Genomic DNA, 12,713 nt, shown 5'->3' on the forward strand with positions numbered 1-12,713 from the left:
GGCGAGGCTGCACCGCCTCCGCCGGGAGCTCCGGGCGGAGTCTTCCCTCCTTTCCGTCCTCCCTCCCCCGGTTCCCCGAGCGCCCCGAGGCAGCGCTGCCTGCCTGCGCCGCTCGCTCCGCTGGGAGAAGGAGGAGGCGCCCCGAGCTGCCGGCGCTGGGAGCACAGCAAATAACAGTTCAGAGCACTGGGCGCATTTCGGCGGGCAACACCCATGTCCCACAAACAGGGTATCTGGAAGCGCTGTCCTTTCCCGGCCCTCCCTGGTCTCCTCTCATCCTTCCGATCCCTTTGCCCCCTCCATCTCTCCTCCCTTCTTCTCCGTCCCTGCCTTTCCTCCTTCCCTTCTCCCTCCCTCAGCCCTCTCCCCGGCGCCCCGGGTGCCCCTGACTGACTGTGCCTTTCCTCCCTGCCCAGTTGGCGGTCCCCCAGGCGAGAGCGCGGTTGACTGGTGCCTCTACCAGCTCAATGGAGCAGCCGAGTTTGAAGTCTCTGATGGTGAGTACCCGGGTGCTGAGATGGGGCGCGGCCCCTCGACTGGTGCCCCGTCCAGCAGCGTGTGGAGGAACGTGGCTTGCTGGTGTGAGAGCGGCAACGGTAGAACACGGTGCTCATATGGGGCGTGGGGCCTGTGGGGCGGGGAAGATGGTGCGTGGGCCCAGGGCAGGAGGGAGGACAGCTGGCATTGGTGGCCACTGATGGGCTGCATGTCCCAGGCCCTGTGAAAGTGTCTTGGCTTGTTTTGTTTTGGGTTTTTACTGTGAAAAGTTGGGTTTTCACAGCTGGTGGCCTAGGTGGCATCAGTCCTCACAGCCTGGATGGCAATGGGTGTGAGGGAGGCGATGTGGTACTTGCTGGAAAGTTTTCTGGCCCTGTTTTTACCCCCTTAACTTTGAAGAGAGAGGTAACCTAGAAAGTTTTATATTTTAATATTCTGTGATCAGAAAAACATCAGCCTTTGGGTGCAGGGTAAGAAAGTCTCTGTCTCCACTCTGTATCCAATGCAAACTCTGCATTGAATATCTAAACTTAGGTGCCAGCCTGTATTTTCCAGTGTGCCAGTTGTGTAGTGTGCAGTGCCTGTAAGTCTATTTCAGTGAGTTAAAGTGGAGCTAGGACCTCATCTCGATGTTTTGGTCTGTTGGCGTTAAGCATTCCTGAAAGGAGTGTCTTTACTGTTTGGAAGGGCTTAAAATGCATCGGAAGTTTGGACTCAAAAACTTTCTAATGCTGAGGAAAGTGACACACTGTAACAGATTGGCTTCAGGTTAGGCATTAGGGAAAGCTTCTCAACAGTGGATGACTGCTGTATGTGGTGAGTAGACAGACAACGAAATCTCACTTCAGATATTTAAGGATTGTTTCACAAACATAGGCTGAAGTGATTGATGAAGCTACAGATCTGGCTGAGGGGCTGGTAGACAGACTGCCTGTTTGGGGTCTGTTTTAGCTTTATCATCAGTTATCCTGTGGAATGTGGATTTTTGTGTTGTCTTGTGTTTTCCTGTTTGGAGAAGTGATTTAAACCCTGGTGTACTAATAATAAACTACAGCTTGATCAAGGCTTTGAACTAAGGTTCCCTCTCCACCTCACAATTATTCCAAGGTGGTTTATATTTCAAGATATACTTAATAGTGTGTGTAATTACACACACTTGCATACTGAAGCAGTTCACAAAGCATGTTGTGCTTTTGTGCCTCCATGGTCTTTCTGTGTGTGTGAGAAACTGCATACCAAACCAGATGTGATGACGATAGGTGGGGGTGGAAATTACATCCGTGTGAGGGAGTGTAATGAGTGAGTGGCAGCATTTTTTAGGCATCATAGGATATTGAATATAAGCTTTAGGCTGGCATTTACTTTCATTTAAAGATTTGAATGAGTAGAATATCATTCTTAACCTTCTTTATCTGGGTAGATACCAGTGTTGCAGCACTGCTTTGAGACTAGAATGTTTTATTCTCAACAGGTGGGTTTTTTCCTTGATGGGGTCATCTTTTGTCACATGACATAATTTAAAAAATTAGCTTGCTAGCCATGGGTTCAGTTTGTTTTAACAGTGGCAATTTATGGATGCCCAGTTTTACTCCAAGACTTAAATGGAAAACGTAACGTGTTTTATTTACTCAACATGGGAATATGTGAAATGCAGAGAACAGGAAACAGGGCTGAAACAGTGTAATTTGGTTGCATGAGCTATCTGCAGGTGGTGAACACATTTGTGTTAATAGGGTTATATACAAATATGACATGCATTTTTCAGATGATGTGCTGTCTTTAACAGACATTGATAACTAGGAACACACACGGCAGTATAATCAACACACATTGCAGGAGTGAAAAGCAACATTTAAAAGGAAGGACCAATGTGGCAAGTGGCTTGACCTCTTTCATGCCAGTGTTTTTGATAAAGCCTATGCCTCCTTGCTGAAGTTTGCCTCTGAAGTGACTTAAGTTACACAGAGCCGAACAAAAACCCAGAATCCTTAGCTTAAAATGGATTGTTCCTCTGGCTTCCATTGTAGATTTATTTTTTTTCCCATCCTTGTCCCAGTTCTTTTTACTTTTCAGGAAGGCCACAACTTTTGTGATTGCAGCTGTATTGGTTAAGACCACCTAACCTATAGACAGAAGGAGTAATGACTATTAAACATTATTGTGTTTATGTCTATATAGATAAATATTTGCATGTTAATATTCTAAGTTCAATGAGTGCATATGCTGCTTTTACTATTGAATGCATGCAGTGGCACTGCAGTACTCTGTCAGTTAGTTAAAATTGTGTTCTGCAACATTTCTGCCTTAGACTAGGAAAGAAAATTATTCTTTTTCCAAAAATAGATGTGTCAGATGAAAACCATTAATTTACATAACAGAAAAGCAAAATTGCATATTTCAAATGCAGGGAAAAATAAAGCATAGCAAGTAAAATATCACAATCAAAGCCAAGATAATCATGTTTGATTTAGCCATGCTGCCTTGAAACAAAGCCCTATTTCAAATATTGCCACTTCTATAATTAACGTCTAAGTGCAAAATATATTTTATTCATGCAAAAGATCTCAAAGCACTTTGCTCACATTAAGTGCGGCCTCACAAAAGTGATGTGAAGAAGGGTATAGGAGTATCCTTTTACAGGCTAGCAAAATGAAATATGAAAGCTAAGGATGTGATTTTTATTGAAGCTGAATGCCAGTTATTAAGCATTTAGTATGTGGGACTTCTGAAAAGCCAAATCTTGTACTGTTTGCCCAGACTATCTAGTGGATTGTTAACAGGACTGCTTATTCCAGACCCTTTGCTTTTACGCTTCAAATCTCATTAATTTCTTGCAACCTTTGTATAAGTTAAAGCATGTTTGAGATATTTTATGCTGTGAATTCTAAGTTGGCATTATGTTATTCTAGATAGCTTTGCATTCAGGATTGGGTATATGGTTAATGAAAAGATTGAATCCTAAATAATAATTTAAGTTTTCTTTCTTAAAGTTAGCTCATCAGAGACTTGAAAGTGATTTGCAGTGTAAATTTTCCTCTCATCTATTTTGTAACTTTATGCTGTTGCATGGCTGAAGGTTCTGGTTAATGTAAGTGCCTTGTGAATTATGATGTTGTAGTGGTTTAACCCATCCAGACAGCTTGTCCACCCACTCCCCCCCACTTCTTGCCCTCCCCCTACTCCTGGAGGGACGGAGAGGAGAATCAGAAAGAATGCAACTCCCACGGGTTGAGATAAGAACAGTTTAGTAACTAAGTTATAACACAAAACACTACTGCTACCACCAATAATAGTAATGATAAAGGAAATAACAAGGGAAGAGAATACAACACCTCATCACCAGGTGACCGATAACTTGCCCCCCAGCCTGACCAAGCACCGACCGATACCTCCTCCAACCCTGCAGTCCCATCTCCCTTCCGGGTAGCTTCCAGTTACATCCTGGGCATGAGGTGCTGTGGTATGGAATACCTCTTTGGTCAGTTTGGGTCAGGTGTCCTGTCTCTGCTTCCTCCTGGCTCCCCTCCTCCCTGGCAGAGCATGAGGCTCACAAAGTCCTTGGCCAAACCAAAACATCATTTTTATCAGCTTTGTTCCCAGCCCGAAAGTTAAAACACAGCACTGCACCAGCTACCAAGAAGGAGAAAAATGACTGCCACTGTTAAACCCAGGACAGATGTGAACTTTACTGTTACTTACCTTATGCTGCTTTAACAGTGTCTTTGATTTCTGAGTCATTTCAAGAGAGATTGGTTGAGAAGATGGATAATATACTATTTTGTTGTATAGGTATGTTTGAATAATGTGCATTTTTGAGGAACTAAAGACTTGTGAACTTACAAATATGAATTTAATCACTGTCAGATTTACCTCCATAGCTATAGTTTTCAATCAAAGACAGCAACTCTGGATTTGGTTCAATACTGTAGTTTCCATTATTACACGAATTCTATGGAAAGCAATGTAATTGCACAAGCTTACAACTAAAGTAATGTCCTTGTGAGTCATGCCTTCACAAGTAAGGTCTAATTAAATAGGAAGTCTCCATCTATAGATGCTTTTGCATCTCAGTCCTTTTTTGGCTGAAGCAAACAATTGATTTTTCCTTGATCTCTTATTAATAAGGCATGGTAATAGCTCTTCACAGTTTGCCAACCTTTCTTTTGAAATATGATCACCATAAATGGATGTTGTATTTCCATGAGACCTTAGTTGAATAGATATGCTTTACAGTTCCAGGTTCCAAGTTCAGTCTGGAGATTTAGTGAAGTGAATCGTGCTTCTGTGCCTCACAATTCTGGGTTTCTTCAAAGGAAGGCAAGATTCTTGGAAGACACTGGTATACTCCTCGTCTCACCCCAGTGTGTATTTAGGACACTACCAGCTTGCATACAGCACTGCAGGGTCTGTTACAGGGCTCGAGTGCACCCTGATACACCCTCTGATGCCATGTATGTATGAAGTCCTACTTCGTACATCTCTGTTTATACATTCAGCGATGCTCTGTGTTTCATCCCTCCTGATTTTACAGTTGCTTGTGTGATGCTTGGTTGGTTAACTTTGACTGATGTCTGGGAGCTGCTACAGCATGGGGAAAGGGCTGCTGTCTTAGGAGCGTTACCATCAAACTTTGTTTCCATTATAACATTACATGTGACTGGGTAAGACCAAACCAAGTAAATGACTCCTTACAAGAAAATGTGGGTATTTGATTATACTTCTGTTTGTTGCTGCATAATCTGATACTGAGTTTTAATGTGAAAAGCTCAGCATGATAGGCAAAGAGGAAGGATTAAGGTATATTGAAGTTATATTTATACTTACAGTAGTTCAACTTCAAGTGATACTTATCTACAATAATAGTCCATTTTGTGATCTTTTTATCTACTGTTTATTTATGGCATTGGTTTTGTAAAAAATGTGAAAATAAAACACTGGAAAATATATGTACTTGTTATGAGAAGATGAGTGTCTTATGCACATTTCTCATTTGTTTCATAATGTGTTTTGATTAACAATTGGTTTGCTTTTTATGGAATAAATTAAGTACATTAAGATGATTTAATTGCAATGATTTATAAAATCCTTGCTTTCATAGTGTTTCTATTGGAATTTAATATGGGTGCCAGAGAGTGTTTTCTCCTGAGAGGCAATAAGTGCCATTTGACCATAAAACAAATACTATGTTAGCACTTTGGTCATTATTTTCTTTTGTAAATATCTGACTGAAGGCACTGGCTCCTTTTCAGTAACCTGCAAAGTGGTGCTGCTTAGATGAAGCTTGAAAAACAGACTAAGGTGGTTTTTCTTAACCAGGTTTTCAGATTTTCCAGCCCTTTTCAGGGACTTCACTCACCCCTCTCTAACATGCTGTACTTGTTTAATACAGTTTTATTCTGTGGCTCTTTGATGCCAGAGGTTACAGCCTTCATCGTCTCAGTTTCCAGGATGTGGTCTTCAGCCTATTGCCTTTTTACTCTCTAATCTCCCATTAATCCTTTTTCTGTCCTTTCAGTCTGCCCCTTTTTCATATCTTACATACTCAGTTGGGGTTTCTAGTTTTTGTTGGTTTCCTCAGCTTTGGTTTTTCTTTCCCATTGTCCTCTGTAACCCTTCTCTCTGCCAAGGGGATCACGGTGGGGAGGGTCTCAGTCCTTTTGCTATTGCAGAGTCTGGCAAACAGGTCTCCCCTCTGTGCCACTGGAAGTCTGCCATTTGCAGCAGGTGCCTGCACAGCAAATCTTAGCTCTTTTCCTTCTGTCTCTTACTATTTCCAGGTCTACAAGGCTTACCATTTTACATGATCCTTTCAGTTCCATTCAAATAACTTCTGGCAGTTTTGGTTTTATCCATGCATGAATGATCAGAATTTCCTTAGGCGTTTCAGTTGGCCATATCCTTTAAGATGCACTCAGTATAAACATAATGAGAGATGAAATCGCACTGTATTATGCCTGATTATGCAGGTATTAGGAAGTAAAAAAAAATCATGCTTTCAAGTTATCTAGTCCAGAATTTAACAGGGGCATCTTTTATGCTTCCTCTTTCTCATTAAATATGCAATAATTTATGTTGTGATTTTGTTATAAATTGTAACCCTGATGAAGTAAATATTGGGACCACAGATCTGCCATTAGGGTAATTTTTATATTTCAGTCAAACATTATCATTCAGCTTGAGTAGTAATGGGCAATTTAAAGAGTGCAGAATTGCCTGTGTTCCAGCTGAGATGCAGAAAAATCACCAGATCTTCACAAAGCCTACTCTTCCATTACAGGTCATTATGGAGCTGAGTTTTATATAAGGGTAGGGAGTACCCATTTTCTGATCTTTCCAATTCCAGTTTATAAATATGTGTAGAAATTGCCCAAGCTGTCTTGGAGAATGTCTGAACAACTGATGTGCAGAGAAGCTTTTCCTACTGCGCAGTTTTTTCTTCTATATGAGCCTGTCAAAACTGAAAGAAATTCCAAGAAGATAAGATTCTTCTGTTTCAAAAATAACAACCCAGAAGCTTAACTTCTGCAAATATGATTTCAGAAGTCATATTGCAGGCCATACTGGTGAGAAAGTGACCTGTTTTTAATATTCTTATTTGTCAGTTCTTTTCAGTAAAAGGCATTTTCAGTAAAATGCAGAGAATTTGAAAGCAGAAGTCAGTATCTTTTTGCATGTTTGGACTGCCTGATGACAAAGTTCCAAAATGATATCAAGCTATTTGGGGGTTTCAGCTACTTTCCTCTCCTAGTTTGCTACTCGGATATAAACTCCTTACTCAAAATAACGGTCTTTATAAGTGTCTGTGTGATCGCCTAATGGTAATTGGCAATACCCCCAAAGAGTGAAAGGTGTTACTAGCAAAATTCTGCTTCTTGAGTTTAAATTGACTTGTCATTGTTTGGTGATCCAGAAGAGGGAGCTACCTCACAAATTTCTAGCTGGTTTGAATTTAACAAAGTCTCCTGTTTTGTTTTGTTTTGTTTTGTTTTGTTTGTTTTGTTTTGCTTTTTTTTTTTTTTTGAAACTGAGTCCAGAGATTTCATGTGATGCCTTTTTGGTCACTCACTTCATAGTTTGCTGATTTCTAAGGACATCCTTAAAGTCTTAGTTCTTTAATTTCCTTCACCTCCTAGTGTCAGTTAAGTATTTGTCTTTAAACATTGCATTTTTGTAATGCCCTAAGACCTTTGATAGATATAATGATTGCAGTCCTTTTATTGAATTTGCCTGGTTGTTTTCATCACAGATGTTTCTTACCAGCATGCCATTCATATTTATGTACATTTTCTGTAGCATGCAGGGAGAACTTTGTGGTGGCTGGCCTTCCTCAGTGCAGCCCCGAGACAGCAGTGGCCTATGGGCTGTTGTGCTATTTTTTCCTGTGTAAGGGGTGTATCTTCTGTCCCAGTAAGTGGATACAGATAGTATTTTGAAAATAGCAATAATGTAAGCAAAATAGCAAAACTAATGTGCTCTCTTAGTGGGTTAATATACCATTTATGAGCTATAAACGTAAAGGACCATGAGGTACCGGGAGCAGGCATTATAACATGTACTTACTAAAACTTGCACTGATAGTCAGGAAGAAGGACAGACTTTTCTGGGCATATTTTAAGGTGAATGATTTAGCTAGGTTCTGGTGTTTGTTGGGTGATGAAACTCAAGATTGCTGCCTGTTATAATTATAAGTCTTGTCAAAGCTATCATACCTTCAGGTTTGTTGTTGATCACTTTCTGTTAAGAACTGATGCAGTGATGTGACTTTATTTCCTAAGGTAACCAGAGTACTGAGAAACAGGTAAATATCTTTTTTCAGCTGAATATGTTTCCAGGTTTTTGACATTAAGAGATAAGGAGGATGCGCTTAATATTATGAAGCTTGTCTTTGGTTTTCATCAAGAAGAGTGAATACAGCACTATGCTGTTTATTTCTTTGTGGGTGATCACCCTTATGTATTTCATGTGGATTTTGAGGTGCTGGAGTGTGCCCAAACAAGGGCAATGAAACTGGAAAGGGTTTAGAGGACAGGTTTTATGAGTAGCAGCTGAGGGAACTGAGTTGTTTAGCCTGGAGAAAAGAGGTAAATAAATAAACACTATTTGTTTTATAGACATAATGTTTTGCACATGTGTGATCTATTATAGTTTGAACACAGGATATTTAAAAATGCTTGTATGTTCTTAAAACTGGTGACCCATTTGTATGTTTTTAAGCTTTCCGTCAGATACAGTTTCTTTTCAGAATTCATACATTCCCCAGATGTCTTGGCTATGTTTATTTACAAGCACATTTTCTAGCAGCTCATGTCACAGCGAATAGAGTTGACAGTTGGGCTGATTGCAGGAATATGCAAAACATTAACCTCATAAATCTTTCTCCACCTATCATCTTATGTAATTTTTACAAAATATTCAGAAGTATGATGCAAGAGACAGTTCCATTATTTTAGGTGGATCCATTTTGGTATTGCAGTTAGAGATGATATATTCTATTCAGAGACAATTACATCTAGACACTAACAGGGGCCATTGATTTGACGTTCTATTCATAGAAAGGGCATGTGTCATTCAAAAGGGAGTTGTAAAACTATTTAGCATGGTTAGTGATGTGCCTTTCATTTCAAACAACTACCATAACTGATTACCCTATTTAGTAGAGTCTTCTTGGAATCCTGAAACAAAGATAGGCCCCAATTTTTTTTTTTGAGATATGAATTCTATGAATATTCCTTCTCTTCATATGCAGAATAAACTCCTGCCTTATGACTAGATTCAAAGATGCAAAGTAGAAGTGTTATTCTTGCAAGACTTAATGGCTTCTTGTTAGCTCTGTCTTACTGAGTAATCTTCATGACCTTTGAAATTTTTAGTACGGGTTGGTTTTTGTAGTTGCTTTTGTCCATCAGATAGGTCTTATTTTTAAAGGTTCTCTTATAAGCTCTTGTGTATATATATGTATATACATGTATGTATGTAAAGTATTATAGACTTTGCTTTGAAATTGAATGTCTATTCTGGAAATAGCCTGTGTTTCAGGTTTTGTTTATTTCCAAGAAACCCTAACTTGGAGTCCTTCACAATGATGTGCAAAGCAGATATAATCAGTTTAAAATAAGAATGAGCTCACATTTTAAGAATTCTTATTTTTTATGCAGTGCAATTTAGAAAATTCAAACTGTTTTTTTTCTTGAAGTTTTTCTTGGGAACAGATTTTTTTTTTTTATTCCTAAGCTCAGCAAGCTGTTACTTCCAGTGTATGCTGTCTTCTCTATTCTAAACCAGGAAAGCACAGTGGTAATTTCACTTGGACTGCTTTTCCCGGGTTTCTTGGATATTTTGCTCCACAAGAACACTTGTCCTAGTGGAATGTCCACTTTTCCTAAGTGGAAGCTAAGGAGACCTTGCTGGTCTGCCAAGAGCATTGAGAGTGTAGCTTTATGTTGACATTTCTTCAGAAAGGTGCCACGTTGCCTCAGGAGCTTCGTCACTTCTGTTGCTTTTTGATTTCCCTCGTTCTTCATGCTCCTCCACTGTAATTGAAGATCCTACTTCAAATGCAACACCTACGTTGATTTTTCTGGGAATAGCAATTGTGCAATGCAATTTATTTAAATTTAAAAGTACTGCAATATTAACTTGGTATTTAAGATTTCTAATCTAACGGTTTTAGAGGCATAATTATTCACTAACTATTCCAAAATTATATGGAAGTGTGTTAAAGGACTTGACTCCTGTTTTTCTGTTGATGTCAAAACAGAAAATGTACTAGTGGGGAAATACTGAAAAGAGTAATTGGGTCAAGGAAACTGACCTCAAAGTTTGAGCTTCCTGATTCTACCATGAGACAAATCACCTCTCCTAAAGAACATCTCTAGTAGCAGTAAGTCTTTCTCCTATGCTGAGGTGAGTCTCTAGCAGCTTGTGATTTAAATTACATGTCAAATATCAGTCCTCAATACTCTTATGGCAGAAATCACTTCCTTCTACTGTGTGTTCATAAAGTACCCAGAGCAACACCTGTGCAGGCTGGGTATGGGTTTGACAGCCCTGTCACACCTGAGAAGCACACTCACTAAGAAGCTGCAAAACATCTGAGAGTTGTGTGTGTGTATATATATATATGTGTGTATATATACATATATACATATATCCTCTCATTAAATGCCTGAAAGCAAGCATATGCTCAAACCCTGTGGTTAAATAGTTGAATAAAAAAAGGAATATTGCAAACTTCAGACTTATAATGACATCACTTGTCCTGGTTTTTGCATACTACTGTTTCTGTAAGTACACTGACACATTTCGCTCGCAGATTTTATTTTGGCTCTGTTTTGTTTCTAGTGTGCATTAGTGTGAGAATGATTAGAGCTCTGTACTTTTGCAGACATGGAGTTGTGTGTTGTTTCTTTGGTAAGAATAGTTAAATATGTAACCATCCATATAGGTTCCTTTTTCCTTTTTATGGAAAAAAACAGCAAATACTTACCTATGTTAATGTAACATTTGAGTTCAGATGATAGCACAAGTCAAGAAATTCAAAGATATAGTTCCCACAGCAACCATATTTCAACCTCATTGCTGTGAAAGCACAAAAGCCCACACCAAATAACATGCACAATACTGCATATATGTGAGTATGTGAGATACAGTTGCTAGGAGAGCCATAAATTTTAATTTCCAGGGGTATTTAGATTCACATTTTATATCTATTATTATTTGTATCTTATTGAAACAGTGTAGTAATGAGAAACTGAAGAAAAGAGGCCAGTTGTATTAGTGTATGTTTTTGCTTTCTTGTAATGTACAGACAATAGATTTTATTACTATCTCTGCCTTTTTCTTTGGTTTTCATTTATTTCTAAGTGAGTAATATTGAATGTGAAATATAATCTGGCATGCTTCCTTTATCTGATCCTATTTTTATCTTTGTATAGCCCCATTCCTGAACTACAGCTAACAAGGTCTATTTGTTTGCCTACCAAAGATAAATAAACCAGATACTTATCCGCATGGAGTCATATGTCTTGTTTTTCAACCACATCCATAGCTCAAGGTTCCATTATAAAATATCACAGAGCATATGGAATATGTTTCTTTTCAATATCTATTAGATTCTTTTGGTTTCTTTGTTTGCCAGCTAAGTCTGCCAATTCCTTGATTTGGTCCTGCTTGACATGTTTCATTATTATCGCAGTTAGTGAAGAGGTGGAATTGTCCTTGTTTTGAAATGAGAAATATGTAAATATTTCAGCTCTGGTACTTATTTGGCACAGCAAATGTTTTGTAAGTAATATTTACAGCTTTCCAGAAGTTGTTTGTCTGAACTATCTATATGTTTCTTAACATTTCAGATCTGGCCAGTGGGCAGAGAGACTATGATATTTGAAGATCGGTATATTAAGTCCCACTCCCATGAGTGATTGTTACATCTGTAGGCTGGATTAAGGATTTATGAGTATTCAAAAGCAAAAAATCCTTTTGGCTCTGGCATATGCTAATAGCTCATAATTTATTTGAAAAATCACAGTATAACTGCATTTCACCAGTCATTTGGGAAAAAAAAATAAAGTGACATGGGGTAGGGATGGTTAAAGATTAGCAAAACATTTAATTTGGACTTCATCTAGTTTCTACTGGACTGATTTTTTGCAGCCGTCCATTGCATCTTAGCCTGCAATATCAGCTCTTTCATGGGCAGTCTGGGAGGGGCTGAAAGACTGATTGGATGTGAAAATGTTCTTGGGGAAATCTTTGGATCCTGCCCTTCCCAGACAGTTAGGCAATCTGCTCTAGGTAACCCATTCTGACAGTGTCTGTTATCTCCCCTAGGCAGAGTTCTACAGGGTTCATCACAGCCAACCTCAAAGCCAGGGTTGGGGGAATTCACCTTGCAGTTCACCACCTCCCCAAAACTTGTATCGTTCCCTTTCATTCTGCTCAAAAGCTAGTTATGAACTGCACACATATTGTTGAGCATGTGTTTAAAATAAAGTTGTTTATATGAAATGCAGGTTTCCTTATGTAAGAATTTATAAACTGAAGTTGGAACTCCATCTGAAAATTAAACCAAAACATTCCCAGTGGCTCAACAATTTGTTAATAGACAAATGCAGAAAGATTGCTTAAATTCTGGCTGTCATCTGTTCAAGTTGGGGTAGTCTTTCCACAGGCACGCTACTGTTTCTGAATTTTATGAAATGAGGAAGGGGACTGGG

At 39.1% G+C, this 12,713-nt stretch overlaps 1 protein-coding gene across 1 annotated transcript in view; it reads left to right on the forward strand.

Moving 5' to 3' along the window:
• The window catches only part of PPP2R2C (protein phosphatase 2 regulatory subunit Bgamma), a 206,844-nt gene continuing 194,131 nt past the window's right edge, over nt 1-12,713 (forward strand). The window contains exons 1-2 of the mRNA XM_061379903.1: nt 1-229; nt 417-497. Of these exons, the coding sequence (XP_061235887.1) occupies nt 214-229; nt 417-497 (97 nt within the window). The 5' untranslated portion in view covers nt 1-213. The remainder of the gene's footprint in view (nt 230-416; nt 498-12,713) is intronic.

This window comes from Neopsephotus bourkii, unplaced genomic scaffold (assembly GCF_033783945.1).
Source record: "Neopsephotus bourkii isolate Nb327-2 ecotype Australia unplaced genomic scaffold, CSIRO-AGI_Nbou_v1 NB_1780, whole genome shotgun sequence".
NCBI classification, from domain to species: domain Eukaryota; kingdom Metazoa; phylum Chordata; class Aves; order Psittaciformes; family Psittacidae; genus Neopsephotus; species Neopsephotus bourkii.